Source organism: Schistocerca serialis, chromosome 1, assembly GCF_023864345.2.
Source record: "Schistocerca serialis cubense isolate TAMUIC-IGC-003099 chromosome 1, iqSchSeri2.2, whole genome shotgun sequence".
Lineage (NCBI taxonomy): Eukaryota > Metazoa > Arthropoda > Insecta > Orthoptera > Acrididae > Schistocerca > Schistocerca serialis.
Genome location: NC_064638.1, coordinates 485,075,696 through 485,094,884, shown reverse-complemented (window position 1 = coordinate 485,094,884; position 19,189 = coordinate 485,075,696). Strand labels below are relative to the sequence as shown.

General features: G+C 36.5%; 1 protein-coding gene across 2 annotated transcripts in view; it reads right to left on the bottom strand.

The window, feature by feature from the left end:
• The window catches only part of LOC126473734 (TLC domain-containing protein 2-like), a 49,762-nt gene extending 31,788 nt beyond the window's left edge, over positions 1–17,974 (bottom strand). The window contains exons 1-2 of one of the 2 annotated variants that reach the window (XM_050100993.1): positions 17,466–17,593; positions 9,553–9,699 (exon numbers count right to left, since the gene is read on the bottom strand). Coding sequence is in view for 1 of the 2 variants with exons in the window: in XM_050100985.1 (XP_049956942.1) it covers positions 17,466–17,671 (206 nt within the window). In the remaining variant the exon portion in view is untranslated. Of the gene's footprint in view, positions 1–9,552; positions 9,700–17,465 lie in introns of both variants that reach the window. The other variant, XM_050100985.1, reaches the window with a different exon arrangement.
• Positions 17,975–19,189: the final 1,215 nt, after the last annotated feature.

Genomic DNA, 19,189 nt, shown 5'->3' with positions numbered 1-19,189 from the left:
ATATAAAACTGACCTACATGCATAACTGACCATGTAGTAGTTAATGGTGGTTGCTTTCGATAGGATTCTAACAGATTCTAACTGGGAGGAAAACTACATTTTTACGCAGGCTTAAAAGAGCAACACCCGAGAAACAGGCCGGCGCAAACTTCACAGTGAGGAGGTAGGGAATATGGACCACATCTGAATTATCCTATAGAAATTCACATGTGTTACTGTTTATTTAGTTGTTCAGTGATCAGACTCTTAATTGAGATGACTTACAACAGAACATGTCCAAACACAGAAATAAATAACCTACTGTTCACACCGTGTCCATAATTAATGGCCACATATCGTAATTACATGTGATCAGGATCTATTCTAAATGCCAGTACAATGTATGTAAGCTTAATTTATTGGTTCTCAACAACACACATTCTTGCCTATACCATCCACACCTACACTTGTTATTATTATTATTACACTGAATGGATTTCGTCAAAGAACGTAGCATAACAAAAATAAGATAAGGATGTACAGTTTCCTACATAAAACAGTGGTTCATTGTACCCATGACAATATTTTTGGGCAATACAACCTTGATTACTGTAATAATATAAAAGTATGAGAAGGCTCTTTTACATGAAATACATTACAAGTAAATCATTGATTTAACACTTTTAATCCGAAAAATTAACATTGAGGCTGCGGCAAGCATTTGATTTATGGTACTATTAACATATACTAAATGAATGTAGTTACTTGCTACAAGGTTACTGCAGATATTCATTTATACTATAACAGCAGTTGGTCATTAAGAATTTAAATATTGCGTCCTTGAATGTACATAATGTTTTTATCTCTTTTGGCTGAGTTGGAAGATTGTTGTACAAAATAGTACCCTGAATGTTGGTTTGTTTTTGCGTTAAAGCCTTGTTTACTCTTTTTATGTGGATGTCATTGCACATTCTTGTATTGTACAAGTGAAGATCTGAGTTGGTTTTATAATTATCAATGTGCATTTTTATATTAAGAACACTTTTTTTATATATAGATGCATGGTAAGGGTAGAGTATTTAGGTGTTGAAATAACTGTTTGGTAGGTGTTAGCCTTTTACTGTTTGAAATTATTCTAACAGCTCCTTTTTGTGGTTTTCATGTTGTCTTATTATGACCCCAGAGGATTAGGCCATAGGTGATAGCAGAATGGATGTAAGCAAAGTCGACAGTTCTGCTACACACTCTACTACACTCAGTACTAATTATATGTAATGCAAAACAAGCAGAGCTTAACTTGTTAGTGAGGTAGAGAATGTGGGCTTTCCAGTCTAAATTTTCATCAATTTGCACACCTAAGAATTTTGTGGCAGCTACCCTTTCAATTTGTTTGTTTTGAATATAGAGGTTCACATCATGATGAGACTTTGTTTTCCTGTAACGTATATAATTAGTTTTTGAAATATTTAAGGTTAGCCTGTTCTGTCCAAACCAGCTTTGTATGTATTCCAAAACTCTGGTTGCAGATGTTGGCAATACCCTATTTATGTCTGCTACAATAATATTTGTGTAAGCAGCAAACAAAGTTATGTGCGTACCACTGATTGGGGTTTTGATATCATTAATATATATAAGAAATAAGAGAGGTCCTAGAACGCTGCCCTGAGGTACTCCGATTGGTACAGTCTGCATGTCCAATCTGTACACAATGCTTTGGTTTTTAATGTTTGCTGGGGTAGTTTCTACTACCTGTTTTCTATTGTGGAGATATGACTGAAACCATTTTAATGCAACTCCTAGTATACCTATAGCTTCTAGTTTCCAGAATGAGATTTTCATTCTGCAGCAGAGTGTGCGCTGATTTGAAACTTCCTGGCAGATTAAAACTGTATGCCGGACCGAGATTCGAACTCGGGACCCGAGTTCAAGTCTCGGTCCGGCACACAGTTTTAATCTGCTAGGAAGTTTCAGCTTCTAGTTTGTCTAGCAAGATATTATGATCAACAGTATCGAATGCCTTCAATAAGTCTAAGTTTATTCCTACTGTACTGTTATTTCTGTCAAGTCCTATTACAATGTTTTCGATGAATTGGGTAATTGCTGTTTCTGTAGTCATGCCTTTGCGAAAACCATGTTGGTTTACAGACGAGATTGAATTTTTCAAGGTAATTTGTAATTATGTTTCTCATGACAGTCTCTAATATTCTTGGAAATACAGATAACAAAGCTATCTGTCTATAGTTTCCCCCTTGCTAGTTCTGCAAGGTTCGCAGGAGTGCTTCTGTAAAGTTTGGAAGGTGGGAGACAAGATACTGGCAGAAGTAAAGCTGTGAGTACCGGGCGTGAATCGTGCTTCGGTAGCTCAGATGGTAGAGCACTTGCCCACGAAAGGCAAAGGTCCCGAATTCGAGTCTCGGTCGGGTACACAGTTTTAATCTGCCAGGAAGTTTCATATCAGCGCACACTCCGCTGCAGAGTGAAAATCTCATTCTGGAAACATCCCACAGGCTGTGGCTAAGCCGTGTCTCCGCTATATCCTTTCTTTCAGGAGTGCTAGTTCTGCAAGTTTCACAGGAGAGCTTCTGTAAGGTTTGGAAGGTAGGAGACGAGGTACTGGCAGAAGTAAAGCTGTGAGTACCGGGCGTGAGCCGTGCTTCGGTAGCTCAGTTGGTAGAGCACTTGCCCGCGAAAGGCAAAGGTCCCGAGTTCGAGTCTCGGTCGGGTACACAGTTTTAATCTGCCAGGAAGCTTTATATCAGCGCACACCCCGCTGCAGAGTGAAAATCTCATTCTGGAAACATCCCCCAGGCTGTGGCTAAGCCATGTCTCCGCTATATCCTTCCTTTCAGGAGTGCTAGTTCTGCAAGGTTCGCAGGAGAGCTTCTGTAAAGTTTGGAAGGTAGGAGACGAGATACTGGCAGAAGTAAAGCTGTGAGTACCGGGCGTGAGTCGTGCTTCGGTAGCTCAGATGGTAGAGCACTTGCCCGTAAATTAAGTAAATTTATTATCTAGGTCTATTGATGTCAGGTTTCCATATATAATTTTTATGATACCATGTACTCTAAAGCTATTTTATGTATTTTCTTGCTGAATTCTAGCTTCGATATTAAGCTGTTTAAAGATATAGAAACATTACTAAAAATAGCAACAAATTATTTCTCACTGCAGTCTTTCTCAGAAGGAACAGTTCAACATTTTATATATTGGAGGGTCCATACTCCTGCACCACATATGTAATTTGTAAGCATTTGTGATAATACTAGTCTTGGTTTCAAATTAAATGAACCGTGGCAGTTCTGATGTGCGAATATGAAAAAAATTACTTTTTTGTTTCATGTAAGCCCTTCATTTCATGTAAATTAGGAAGTGAAAATATTTTTGTATTCTATGATCATGAGACTAATGTATTTGCTTACATGAGGCATTTTCTCTTCAGATCTTTACATCACTACTGCCAAATTAAAATAAAGTTATGAATGCAGCACTGCGGCACATCTTAACAATGTTAACTGCTAACTGTTTTTTTGACACAGGATGTTGTTTCTAGTACAGCAATGAAGACAGACAATCACTTTCTGTCTTAAGTGGAAGATTCATGATGCAAACTACAAATTAGAGAAGACAAACAAGTGAAATATGAGAAATCATGAGCAACTAACAAAAAAATTAAATAAAAAAAATAAAAAATAAATAAAAAATAAAGAGTTTATGCTACTCTAAACTGCTTACATTATTAAAGCTCCAATTGACTATCAGTGAATAAATAAACTGCTTTGTGGATAGGCTATGATTAAATAAACGGGACCAATGACCTCAACTGTTTGGTCCCATAGGAATTTACCACAAATTTACAAATTTTCCAATAAATAAAGTGCTTTGGCGCTAGCCTTTAACTGCCACTAACTTAATCATACCTGCTCAACAAATACTGCTGTTGAATTAATCACATTTATACTCATAAACAAACCAAATAAGACAAGTTTCTTATAACTGCATTTGTCTTACAATTTAAAGTATCTGGCAGCATGCTTTATCATTAAAACAGGCAAAATAACTAATATTAGAAGCTGACAAATATTTATGTTGAATCATTAGCGTAATCAATAAAAATACAAGCATTCCGCAAAACATTTCCAGTAAGTTAAATGCTAAATACAGTACATATTTCAGTGTACTACCACAATAAGACTTCGATGTTAGTATACGAGGGAAAATTTCTACTGAAAATCACAGTACTGTACGAGATACTATTCTATGCAGGTAGTTTGTGGCAATATGAGGGGTGCTGAATCAGAATACACAGTCTTTCTGGTAGACACGGCTGCTCTCCCTCAATGCAGAAGACTGTCATATAGTGTTTCCAAGACCAGTTGTGCTGCCCTTCAGCTGTATTCTGAATGTGAAATATTTGACAGTAAAATGAAGAAATGTAAGTCAGATATGTGCAATTAACACCAAGGTAATATGAGAGGGAGAATTAACTTATACTGGACAAGGGTGGAAGAGAAGTTATATATTAACCAACATCTATATCTGAAACGTACAAACAAAAACACTTGCAATGTCGTCTATCTAACAGATGATCTCACACTTCAATAAATACTAATGGCTCAAGTTGTTCACTAGTCTCCTGAATGTAAGTCTAGTGGCAAGAGTCCATTCACTCAGCAAAATTTCAGGTGATGTAACATATTTCTGAGTGCTTACTGTATTCTGTGCTGCTAAGTCCTTCCATGCAAATAATTTAATGTTTAAAGCAAAATATGTCATTTCCTTTTAAAAAAAAAAATAGGTCACAAATCTTACAACCTCCATGCCCACACTAATGATAGTAATCAAGCAATATGTCCAATTTTTTCTGAAGATATGGGTACTCTACCATAGTCCTATCATTTGTGTGGCAGCTTGGCAGTAATATTAGATTATAAGTCACTGAAAAATCTAGAGGAGTTATTTAGGCTATATAATGGAGAATGATAAATGGCTCATGATTGATGTAGAACCCAGCTCTTTTGCTTTACTGTATTTCCATGTCAACACTGCAAACAACAAAATATGAAATAGTATAAATGTGCTCACTGTTTCATGTAGAACATATATCTTTTACAGTGATTAAAGAAACATATGCCTAAAAATTTGGTGATTCAGCACCCTCTCACCTATTATGGCTTGATAAAGGTGTCTGTATAGGTACACATAAGAATTATTTGAGCTTATAGGTGTCAAGTATTCTGGTTAGTTTACAAGAGCAATTCAAAAATAAAGCCTTAGCACCAGAAACCTTCTGAAATTCTGAAACAATCAAGAGGTCCTCACTATTGACTTTAGATAGTCTGGTAATTCTTCACTAACATGAGATTAGCCTGAAGAGACTATCTTGGCTAATGAAGTGTTGTTTATGGATCAAAGGCACAAATACTTTCATGTAATTCACTGGTAAGAATCTAAAAGTGGGATTGTGTCATTATTCATATGTTTTGTGGAGCAATGTCGGAAACATACTGTGAGATTTCAAAGTAATTTAAGAGGATGTGAGACTAGCTCACTGTAAGTACCAACTGCGACATCAAAAGGCATATATTTCAACTGGTAGGGTGAAGCAACTGTGTCAAATCCTAATGTGAATATTACCTGACAATTTGTACTTTATTATAACAATAGGAGTAATAATCTTTCAAGTTCATAAAATATCTGTCACAGTAATGAACATTATACAGTATGTGTTATATAGCCAAAATTACAATGTCACATACATGTAACCTCTGATCACTGATTGTCTCTTTAACCACTATCTGAATAACTAACTATCCGTAGCTAAATTTCCTCTCGTGATCTCATACTGCTTTCATCAATACATAACCAAACTAACGTTTTCCAACCTAACCCGGGTCTCGAGATATGATACTGGTACAGGCTGTTTGCAAATACATCATTCCTAAAAGTAGCTTCTTGTTGTTACATCACATTCATTAGTTTCAACAATTCTCAACTGACATACCACTTTCCAACCTAACAATGACCCAAGCTACATTTCAGGTAACTGTAGTCTTGTCATTGCAACCTCCTCTTCAAAAATGTAATTAAATAATTTTTGGTGCTGTTGTGGTCATACTTTTAGGTAATGTTTCTTGATTCACTGTAGCTACAAACAACCTGTGAAGAATACCAATGGCTTCTCAAAATACATTACCCCTTGCCCTGGCACCTTTTTCACTGATTACAAACTATCTTGCCATAAATCATGTGAAACTGACATGCTGCCAACCTATGTATTGTGAGGAGCAGCACGCTACCTTACACTATGCCTGTTCTATATTTTGAGATCATTTACCATTATAAAATATTAGCACTCTTCTAGCAATACCAATTAGAGGAACACTCATTTCTGACAAACACCACCACACACTACATCAAGAGGAACACAGCTGATGGGCAGAGTTCCTTTACAGGCCTTCTTTGTATGAAAACTGACTTCAGACATCACTCAAAATAAGACTGAGATAATGACTGCACCAACTGCATGATCTGGCAATGGAAGGCAGATTTTCTGTCTCCCAATGAATGGGAATTGTAGCAGGGAGTGTGCTGGTGGAAGAGAGAAAACAAAGAGGACTGTTCACAGCATCAATTTTCTTGCAAGTTTTACAGATGTTAAAAATCTTATCTTATGGCACCATACTTAGTTTGATTGCATTCCCCAAACAACATTCACTAAATAATAGCAAGCTGTCTTAAAATGATATAAGCAAATTCCCATATCTGCTTTTGTAAATTACTAACAATAAATTGAAATATCAATGAAAAAATCAATTTTTGAAAATGTAATGTGCATGGATAGACAATCACCAAGTGGTGGCAGGGGAAAACATATATAAAGGTTAAGTAAAGGTGCACGATTTTGGAGCCAGTGGCTCCTTCTTGTGCCAGAAGGGTTGAAGGGAAGGAAGAGGGGTGTGGGAAAAGGACTGGTGAGGTTTAGAAAATGACTGAGTTCAGAAAAGTCATCCAAAACACCATGTCAGGGAAGACTTATCAGACAGTTGATTGTTGAGGTCTGCACTGGATGATGTTAGAAAAACCTGAGAGCATAAATGTGGAAGATGTGGCAATAAACAAGATAGAGATTACTGACAAAACATTGTGCAAGTGCTAGTAAGAGCAGAAGGCTAAGTGTGTTGCATGTGCTAAAGGTGTAGGGCAGGGAAAAATAGGCAAGTCAGAAAGTAAAAAATAGAGAAAACTAAAAGGGAGTGAAAAAGACAGGAGGGGGGTTGCCAAATGTTATTCTAGGTGTGATGGCCAACATGTTGGACAGAATGGACCTAATTTCACGCCATGATTTTAGGAAGTCACAGCCTTGTTGAAGTATCTGGTTCAAACTCATGATCAGCTACTTCTATGACTTCCTAAAAACATGCCCTGAAGTGAGGTCCATTCTGTCCGACATTTTACTCACCACACCTAGAACAGCTTTTCGATTCCCCTCAAGCCTCCACAATATCCTGGTCTGATCCTATGCTCCTTCTGCACCCATTTCCCTACCATATGGCTCCTACCCCTGAGACTGCTCCTGCCATAAGACTTGCACCCTCCTACCACCACCTGCACTAGTCCTGTAACTGGCAGCAATATACTATCAAAGGTGGAGCCACTTGGGGAACAGCACATGTTGTGTACCAGCTGTTGTGTGAACACTGTTTGGCATTTTGCATTGGTATTACTACCACCAAGTTATTAGTTAGAATGAATGGACACGGACAGACAGTGTGTACTGGCAACACATAATATCCTACTCCTCCACAAAATAACGGCCATGACCTCGGAACTTGCTTCACCACACACGCCATCTGGAATCTTCCCACAGACAGCAGTTTCGCAGAACTCCGCAGCTGGGAACTTGTGTTACATGTCCTTGGTTCTCGACACTCATCTTTAGGTTAATTTCTTCAGTCTTAGCATTTATTCTTAGTAACTATTTCTTTCACAACTTTCTTTTAGTTTTCTATACCTTTCAATTTATGACCTGTCTACTTTTCCATGCCTTCTACCTCTAGTACACACAATGCACTTAATTTTCCATTCTTATTACCATTTGCACAATGTGTCGTCAAGTAATCTCTGTCTTGCTTATTGCTCTATCTTCCACCTTTAAGCTCTCAGATTTTCAAATCCCATCCGATGCAGGCCCCAACTATCAGTCTTTGCTTCTCATCCCGTTCAGTAAGTCTTCCCTGATCTGGGATTCTGGGCATCTTTTCCAAACTCTGCCCATTTCCTAGACCTAATCAGTCCTTTTCTTAATCCCCCTTCCTTCCCCTTCAGCCCTTCTGCCAGAAGAAGAAACCACTGGCTTCAAAAGTCTGCATATTTACTTAAGCTTTACAAATGTTCTCTCCTGAAGCTCACTGGTTAGTAAGATTTTTTTACCTCCCCCATTAAGAGTAGGATTTTCATCTGCTCGATCACAATAATTTGAAAAATGTACAATAATTCTGGTTTTGCTACATTAAATAATATGGCAAAAAGGGTGACAGTAAACAAAAGGCTGAAATCTCTCACAGATAAAGATCATAACACAGATCTCCTCATGTCTGACTGAACTAAACATGTAAGCCTTAAGACTTAAGCTAAAAAATATGCTTGCAGGACAATAAAATAAAAATTCTTAGTAAGAGAATTCTACATGCTGCTTTGAAATTGTGTTATCATGTAAATGAACTGTCACAAGCAAATGTTCATCATGTGCAACATAATAACAGTGGGACAAAAATGAATTTTTGCAACCATAATGGGAGTGTTTGGTTCATCAACTGAAGATGCCAGAAACTGAGGAATGTTTTGGAAAAGACCTACCAACCTACCTAAAAATTCACTGTAACTATAAGAAACTAATTAGCCTATAGCTAGTTCAGTAGTGAACAGCTACTGAGGATGGACAGGATAATTGAGAACAGGTAGAAACGACATAATTGGCTGTCATGCACCAATGTTTGTTGCAAGTGCATCAAAATGGAGCTGATGGTGCAGTGCTGCATGCCATGAGCCTACATTAGAAAACAGTAAACCCAAGAAATCTCACGGCAAACATATCACATCCAAAAGCACTGACTACAGAGCATAAAATGTGGAATGGTCCTATGTGACAGCAGAAGCACTGAATATCCAACTGGACTTGTCTCAAAACTTGCACCAATGATGCAGTGTTACAGGCACAAATAGACATGACAACTGTCGGAACATTGTCTTTTGGCATGCAGAGAAAGCATTCGTCTCCGGTGAGCAAAAACTTGGCTCACCTAAGGTGAATGCATGCTGCACGTCTGCTGCCAATTTAATTAGCACACACTGTTTCAACATTTCAACCTTAAATTCATATTGGACTGACTGTGATTCAGCTTAGATGACAATGATGTACAATAACACTGGTTCTACATGTAACTGTGTGGTTACTTTTTTGGGTAGTGTGTTCAAAACTACACTCTTTAACCTCTATGTCTACTTGGGTATTTTTATGCATGAAATAACCAAGCCCACTATCTGGCTTTAATTCAGTCAGCAGGAAAGGTAACTTACCAGTCCTTCTAATCTTAAGGGACACCATACATCATCCATGTTCCACAGAATATCCATCTCAAGAAGCAAAATTGAAAGTATCTTCAATACCAATAAAAGCCACTTGTATAAGAACAGCTGAATTTAATTTCAGCTCATCTAAGTTTTCTGTAAAAAAGTTAGATGTAGTCACTCATACGGGAGCACCCAGAGATATCAATGGCCTTTCCATTCTATTTACAAGTGCAAACAAAGTGGTTGTCAGTATGAATGTACTAATTAACAATATGAGGTAGACTTTGAAAGGATGGATATACAGTATTTCTTTCACCAATATGTCCATAAACAACAACTCTAATCAATAATGATGAGAAATTTACTCACATTTGCCTTTACATTCATATTAGACTTAACACACACTGCTGAATTCAGAATATGACATTTACAAATGTCCATGTAGAGCCAGGAATGTAAGTAAACATTTACTAATTTCAAGTATAACACAAGCAACACTAAAAATGAAGGTACATGGGCCCTTGGGCTAGATCTGCAGAAGATGTCAAGTATATTCTACAGATTAATTTTCCTGTAGACATTCTTATGAGTGGTAAGTTATAGGAATTTGTACCCTCTCACAGGATTAAGAATTTACTGCAGAGTAAATAATAGTAGTAGTAGTAGTAGTAATAATAATAATAATAATAATAATAATTGGCTAATAATAACTCCACCAATGCTGATCTCAAGTCCAGGGAAAGAGGATGGGGAGATTAACAACCACATAAAAAAAACCATACGTCAGCTGGCCCTGGTGACAGTACCATGTAAGGATCCCTTGCCAGAGTCATAGTGAAATGTTCAACAGCAGCAAAGGCGGAGATGAGGATCATCAGTACAGTATAACTGGTAGAAGAGACGGCCCTGCACTTGGATTAAAATAGAAGCTTGAAATTAAAAACTGAACATGTCTCTTCCCAGATTGGGTGGTGTTTGGTCAGCACCTGTACCCCATGTTAGGGTCAGCTGGAAAAGAACACACTAAGACTAACAATCTTAGTTTTAACTCCAGTAGATGAACATCTACACATCTACACAGATTGTAAATATAGGGTAATTATGATGTGTGATGCAAAAACAATATTACTCCAGGTGGCTGATCCACCATTCCTGAAAAAGAGTGAAAGCAGACATTTGGATTCTGGGGTGTCTGCACCGTCATGCAAGGAACACTTGGGGGATCTTGAAATCCTCTGTAATCTGAAATTGAAATTTAAAAGGGAACACAAATTTGTAGCCATAAATATTAACTCCCTCTGTAAAGTTGGGAAATTCAAGCAAATAATCAACTTTTTGAATGGCAACAATATTCTGCTAGCAGCCATCCAAGAAACACTGTGATGACCTAAAAATGTATAGTATACACTGTCGAATTTTTAAGGTTGAATTTCCAACATATATCTCAGAATTTTATGAGCAGCCTCTGCAATGCACAAAAATATAACCTGAAATGATGTTGATTTTGAATCCTTCTGTGAAAGACTCTCTGGCTTAATAATTAAATGCAAGAATAAATATTATTCAATATTCAGTTGCCATGCACCAACAAATGAAGATGACAAGAAAAACTAAGACAAAGCAGAACACTTCTGGGAAGATCTGGAAAACAGGATGTCAAAAGTTCACAAGAACAACATAATAAATCATACTTGGGCACTTCAGTGCCCAACTGGGTCAGAAGAAATCATTCCAAAAAGTTATTGGAAACCATCCACCTCATAATAGAACTAACACAAATTGCTCAAGATTTACAGACATATACACTTCATTCCATCTTAAAATCATGAAAACACACTTCAAAAAACTACCTAGATAGTGAAAAAACACGTGTATCACCAAATGTCAACTTCTGAGAATTTCAAATTGATCAAATCACCATCTGCACATATTACTTTCCAGAAACCAAGAAATTTGGAATCACGAGAGAAATAAAAGTTGATTCAGATCACTATCCAACTGAGAGACACATGAGATTTATTCCCAAACATCTAATCAAGAAACAAAACAGTACAAGTAAGAGAATTCATAATGAAACTTAGAAGGAAAAGTAATGTGATTTTCAGAAGATGCTGAGTGAAATGGATATGATGTCAACAACTTTACAGACACAAAAATATATTGCATCTGAAATAGCTCCAGAGAACAAACACAGAAAGGTCACAGGTACAGGAATAATAAATGTGAGGAAAAACTTAGAGAGAAAAAGAAAGCTTGGAACAACTGGTATAGCAGGAAATCAAGTAGTAACTGGAAAATCTATCGATCTGAGAAGAAGTGAGCAGATAAAATTATTTGAGCATAAAAGAGATGCTCTGAAAAGGAGCATTTATAAAGTGTACACCAATACTTAAAAAAATATATATATATATAATGCAACATACTACTACAAAACTTTCAATGACAGCACTTTGGGGTACATTTCACAATCACCAAGCTTCAGGAAAGAAAATGGAAAACACAAATGAAACAAAAAACTCGAAGTTACTGACAGCATGTTTTGAAACGAGATTCACCTGTGAAAAACTGACCAAGCAACTAGAATTACTACCTTTATTCCTAATGAAACTTCAAAATCAGCAGGCTTCGACGTGTTTAAAACTTACATCAAACAATTAAAATGCAACAAAGCCACAGGTGAACATGGCTTCACAGCAATAAGTCTAAAAGCTAGTGGATATCTAGGTATCACAATTATAAAAGGAAAACCACATAGGGTCTGGGACACTGAAAGAATTCCAGAAACCTGGGAGATTGCATTAACTCCCCACCTCATAAGAAAGGGGACAAAACAGCTATCAATAATTACAGAGGAATTTCGTTAGTAACCTTAAAGTACAAAATCTTGTCTAAAGTTCTTCTAGACAAGTCTTCAACTAGATAAAAAAAATTGGAGAGTATCACATTGGATTTAGGTGCACAGGACCTGTCCAGAGCATATCCTAAACATTACACAAATAATTAGAAGACATAACTGGAAATATCAAATAAAAAGCTTACAAACACAATATCTAAAGTTAAATTTCTTGGAACAACTACTCCCTTCGATCCTGCATCATGAGACCATCTGTCACCACTCTTTGCTGGAAAAAGGTATAAAAGAACAATGGAGGAAGAAAAACAAAAATTTAATACCTACCTCAAACTAAGAAGGTAGATCAAAACATAGATGGAACTTAAGAAAATGCATAGAAAAAAAACTTGAACTTCTGAAGGAAATAGCTGAGAATGCAGGCCTACAAATACTGTTTGAAAAGACAGAACTTATGAAGTTTGCACTATAAGAAATGTTAAATTAAGACATTATAATACAGTTGTAAAACCAGAGGTCCTTTATGGGTTAGAAACACTACTTTTAACCAGATGCAAACCAGCATTAGAAAATTTGGAAAAGATAGAAGAATCCTGCAGAAAATATTAATTTTGAGACCAAACGAGCTGATACACTCATTCTGCCCTGAAACAATAGATGGTATCAGAAAAAGACATTTTACACTCTATGCACAAAGACCAATTAACAAAAAAAATCCACACATTATTCTGAAACAGAAAACACAAAAAGTGGATGGATAAGGAGGAAAGAAAAAAAAACCTCATAGAAGAAATATGCAAATTGAACTGGAGACCTTAATCAACAGAGACAAATTCAGATTAGAAATCAAGAAATTGAAGGTTTTGAGGAAGCTAGAACAGAAAAACAACAGGTGTCAAATGGTCAGATGAGAGGGGAAACACCTTGCTCTGAGAAAATCAATATCCATGAAAATTCACAATAAAGTAAAAGGGTGTGACATTATGAATATGAAGACTATTATTTTAAAATGCAAGTTACGATTTTCTAATTGAATGATACTACTACTCCGTGGACGATTTCATGAAGGACAAACTGATACTTTGACCTGCATCCCTAAAAGGGAATAAAAATTTATGATACTTACGGTGGATGTAAATACTGCACCAGGTGGGAGATTATATGGTGAGTCATGTTACATTTTGAAATCAGTGGTTAATTGTGTTGACTTTTTATGAATCTATAAACTATGTATTCTTTTGTAAATGATTCATCATACATTTTGTTATTCAGGTGAAGATGTTGAATTAATATTTAAGCAGTGAAGAGCATTAAAATTAAAGAACAAGAAAGTAATTTATATTGTGACTCATGTTACAAATTTGGAACATCCTATTGCTAATATACAATTCAGGTCAAAAGTGTCCTCAAACTATTAGCAGCATGGGTCTGGTTTTTATGACAGAAAATGCAAATTAGGTTGGCATTCAAATGACACAAGTTACAGATTTCTATAAATAGTTATACAATGTAAAATATTGTAATATATTGAAAAAAGCACGTGACTCAATGTTACGTGACTCGTGTTACTTGCTACTTATTGTTGGAAAAAGTTTTTCCTGCGAGCAGAGAAATAAAACTATGACATGATTTACCAAATAAGACAAACTTTTCATTTTTTAAACACTATGAAAAATTATAAGAGCATAATATTTGGGAAAATTAAGTGTAAATTCAATTACAATTCAGAGAATTGAAAATATCCTCTTGCTCTGACAACATCAGGTGGATTAATTTTCTTTATAATGTTGTCCTGTGTGTACAGTATTTCTTCACATTTTTCAGGCCATTTCCAGTAGTGACCAGCACACTCCACTGCACTGATTACACGAAGAGTTTCCAAACATTGCCTGTACCTCTACAGCATAGAATTTACCATCATATTCTTCTTTTTACCAGTCACCAATTTTTACACCATCTATAGTCCCTTCACTATGATGATCTGCAGCAGGTAAATTCTTTGGAGACAGCAGATATGTTTGTAGTACTCCTTTCTCATAGTGAAAGCAGTGAGTGCTTTTTATGTTTGGTACAGATGGTGCTAAAGAAAATATTCGAGCCAGATTAAGTTTCACATTGATTCCTTCAATTTCATCAGAAGACATAAGAAAAATCTGCATAGCGATGGTACTTGCAGCTGCCTGAGCAAAAGTTGATGCATCACCTACTGTGAATTTTCGCCTTTTCACTGCATTCCACACTTGCCGTTTTGCAACTGCACCAATTCCATCTACAGCTCCTTTACTGTGGGATGTAGCAAAAAAATTCCAATAGATTTCCATATTGTGGAATGATTGAAGTAGAGCAGCAGTAATAATTGTGAGGTAGGTCCATCTGACCAGGTTGAAATTACCTTCACATTCTCAGGTATAGCTGACAGTACCTTTCTAATGTATGCAATCACAGTATCCTTGAAATGTGTTAAGTTGTCTGAAACAACATCCAGATGATGAGAACTTGAATGCCACAGTGAAAATACTAACTTGTGCATGTGCCCAGTGTGTACTTTGCACCTCATCTTGATAAACATAAGTGTAATTTTCAGCAAAATCTATATGCAGCAATGCAACTTCTTAGAATCTTGGCTCAGAACCATTTCCTTTTGTTGATAATAAGATGCAGACTGAGCTCTCTTTGTATAGCAATGAAGAAGAAACTAGAGCCTTTTCTTTGACTTTAATAATTTTAGAGCAATTTTCTTCCATCTTCCAAACATACCATGATAAATTCACAATTTCAAACTCATAAATTTTACAGACATTGTTGAAACATCTACCATTCTGACATGTTACAATCATTCTGTCAACAATGCTCACTGGGTGGCTGACATATGATATTTAATACAAATGTGTTGCTGCAAGCTGGAATAATATCATGTTTCTTATGAAGGCTGCTGATAGCATTAATGAAATTTTCGTGATATTTACACAAACATACGTTATAAGGTAGTTTGCTGCTTAACTGAACATGTGGTGGCTTTATTTCTGCAAACTTAGAGCTCCCAATTTGAACTTCAGAGAGTATTCCTGTTTGAATGCCTCGTATGTTTCCATGATGGACATGACTAAGTGACGAATATGAAGCCTTCTTCTCCTTATTTTCTCTAATCACTACAGTGTCCTTCCTGCCTGATGACTGGCGAGTAACGTCGTCACAACTGTAGAAACCAGTTAACAAGCGTCTAATTTCACAACTAAGGCCTCTATTTTGTGGACTGCTGCCATGACTGGGTGTTTCTGACTTTCCATCTGATGAATTTCCACACAAGTCCCGGACAACTTACGAACAACTACGACTTTATGCCGTGGTGAAGATGGCAAGAATCAATGACTCAAGCCATGGTTTTAAGAGCACTACGTGATTTACACAGTGACTCGCTTCCTAGTTTCAGCTCTTTTTTTCTTCTAATGACAGCTGTTGCTTATGTTGACTCAACTGTAAGAAGTTTTGTTCCTGCTTCTATTGACTATTCTAGCTTCTTTCAAAGGCTGCTTCTTAAATTCTTCATATTTTCCTTCATTCTTTAACTTTTCCCTTCTCCTCTTCTGTGCAGTTAAGGGCATACTCTTTTATTTAACCTTACAAAAATATAACAGTGACTCAGATTATGCGACTCCATGTTACAAATTTAATATGTTTTTACAATAGGCCTACTGGTTGATATTGGGAAATTTTTAATAGTGATATTTGTAACAGATTCACACAAAGAAGTAATTTACTGAACAAAATAAAGTTAGTAATTACATTCTTCTTAATATAAAAACTTAATTACATGAAAGTGACTCATGTTACAAGAAATTTCATGCTGTTGTATTATATTATTTATCTTAACCTATAATTTACATACTTCAATTTTATACTGTTTAGGCAATACATCAGGGTATGTAACTGTAATATAAATAATGATATACTAATTATTACCTGTCAGTTAGTTGGAATGACGATCCAAAATCTCTAATAATTCACACACTCATCACGTCACATCAAAAACATTTGCCCTTACAAAAATGACTACAAATTATGGAGAGAAAGCAATAATGGGCAATACATCATTGCTGCCATACAATAAAAGTCCAGCCTTTTTAAACAATATATGATATGTACCAAATAATATGTGCGTCCTACTTTACACGGAATATCCCAGGTAATGTTTTAAGTGTGACAAAATTTCAAATAAACGAATTGTAACCTTGGCATGTATCTTGTACATCATACGTATGTTCTGAAATTATGTGTGTTATGAGATAAAGGGTAAAACACATTTCACACTTCGGTTTTAGAGGAAAATGGAGGAAAAGAGACATATATAATTATCTTGAGGTAATCTTGCGTTAGCTATAACAATAATAATAATAGTGATAATATTAGTAACACGACTACCACTTCAAGAGGAACAATTTTTGTAATTTGAACCTATCGCACATTATCAAAAAATCTATATACGGTAGTTGGGCTTTCGGTATACCACCAACTTTTAGGTGTAAATACGTTTAATACCAGTGAATATTAATATTGCCATGAAATAGGCACACACTAAAATGTAACACGCTGATGTATCTAAAATTCTCATCCTACAAGACTACTAATTGATAGGTAAAAGAATAAGCACTTCAAACAGGCACCCTACCCGGGGGAGAAAATTTCTCTTGGCGAGTTCCAGCTTTATCATGCAACTTAAAGCGATTATGCCAAGGTCGTGTATAATATTAAAATAGTTGCACCAAAATTAAAAATGTTAATTCTGGATAGAGCATTTAATGTAACTACTAACTGAAAATGCTAATTGAAAACATAAGACTGCAAAAGGACGACTAGAATATCTGTGCAACAGATTGATAGTGACGAATACCTAGAATTTTGCAGGTATGATGCACACACTCAGTATTTATCGGCAACAGTATCCATACCCACACTTTCAAAGTATTCTGCAAACCTTTTTTTATCAATAATTGCAATCAATACACTGAACAAAATTTTCTGTTAGAGATAAATGACTGTAACATTAAAATAAACATAACATCAAACTTACCACATGCATGACCACGCACCGCTTATAACAGAATGCAATAGAGAATTGGCCGTGTTCTTCCATTTCCACTTTTGAGGAGCAGTGTGTGACGCGCTTTTAGGAATCAAAGAGTTAAGTACCCAAGAATTGATCACAGTGAATAAAATACCACTTGAAATGGCCCACAAGTATCCAAAATTCGTTCCCGTCACTTGTGTAGCATCCATTTTTCGCACCAAACAACAGTGTCATCCAAACAGCTAAAATTTACACACACCATGGGGTGTTGCATAACATGCAACACACTAATCTACATACACATTATGTAACTTGACCTATTTATTTTCTTATCACAAAATACTGGACAATATATTCTAAAACCATAGTATTAGTGAACACGTCGAGTAAGTCCGTATACAGTTACTTTCCGAACAAACAGCTATCATAGCGTGCAATAGTTCCTGACAGAACATACAAATATTACACAAATATGTAATTGCTCATTTGTAAACAATGCTATTTGCTTGGCTAATCACATTTCCAAAGATCTCCACTACTTGTCATTTCGACGACAACATTCAAGATGAGTTTCCACAGGCAGCGAAAGCCACGCTTCCACACACAATGAAAACTTGCACATGCACGTTCCCATCGCCGAATCTACTAGTCAAATGGTCTGTGGTAACAACCTTAGGAACAATACGAAAACTGCTACTTGTCTCCGAATGAGGCCGTTGGTAGCCCAAATGTTATGAAGTAAGCATCTCACAGTTATGGGACTCGTTTGACACACTTTATATTACAGTATTCTGTCTATAGTGAATGAAACTAAATCTAATCTAATCTAAAGTCGCATTCGAAATGATGTTCTAACATAACTTACACCTCCCACCATGACAAAACTAAGTAGTTTGAGTACTCAAAGTGCAGAAGAGAGTATGCCTAGAAAAAAAAGGTTATGAGAGGTCTCTTGGCTGTGGCCGACTGAACACATTACTGCGTCCTTACTATTAGCCGCCTGTACAGAGAAAGACTCTTCACGTCAGAATCAGTCATTGGTGTAACTATCATACGGCTAAGCATGGCAGTACCCGGGGGCCTCCAAGCTCAATGATACCTGGCCTCCATGAACGAGTACGAAAAAGTTACATAACATCTTAGTTGAATCAAGAATTTTCTACTTTTAACTTTTTGCACCCTGACCGACAAACCTTGAATGGCACGAATCGAAATCAAAAAAGTTTCTCCCGCCTCCAGAACATTAACTTAAATCGGTAGTGTTGTTTGTTCGCTGAGACGTGAACCCTGCCGCCATTCGGTGTTGTCAGCTGAAATTGGAGTTGCTGTGGTGCTGATCTTTCCGAACCAACAGTGAATGGCGCCGAACTACTAGCAGTTTGTGACCACATAAAAAGTCTTTACAATGTATTATTACCGACCACTGCTGCTGCCACACGTCATTTCTAAACTTGAAAACGATAGGTATTGCGAGTGCAACTGCAAGCCCATGGCCCCAGAACTCTCCACTGCAGCGAGGTGCCATGTCGTAGCGGACAGGCAATAATGAAGCTTGGTAACTCCAATATTTGTGTAGAGAATTCCCCTAAGCGAATGATCCTTAATCATAGATCCCAATGAAGTGTTGTAACCAACTGCACTCTGAGTTTCATAAAAGAAGATGATAAATTGTAGATCTTGGCCTTGGATAGTTTTGTGGATTGTATTAGGGATCGGCTTGTCATCAG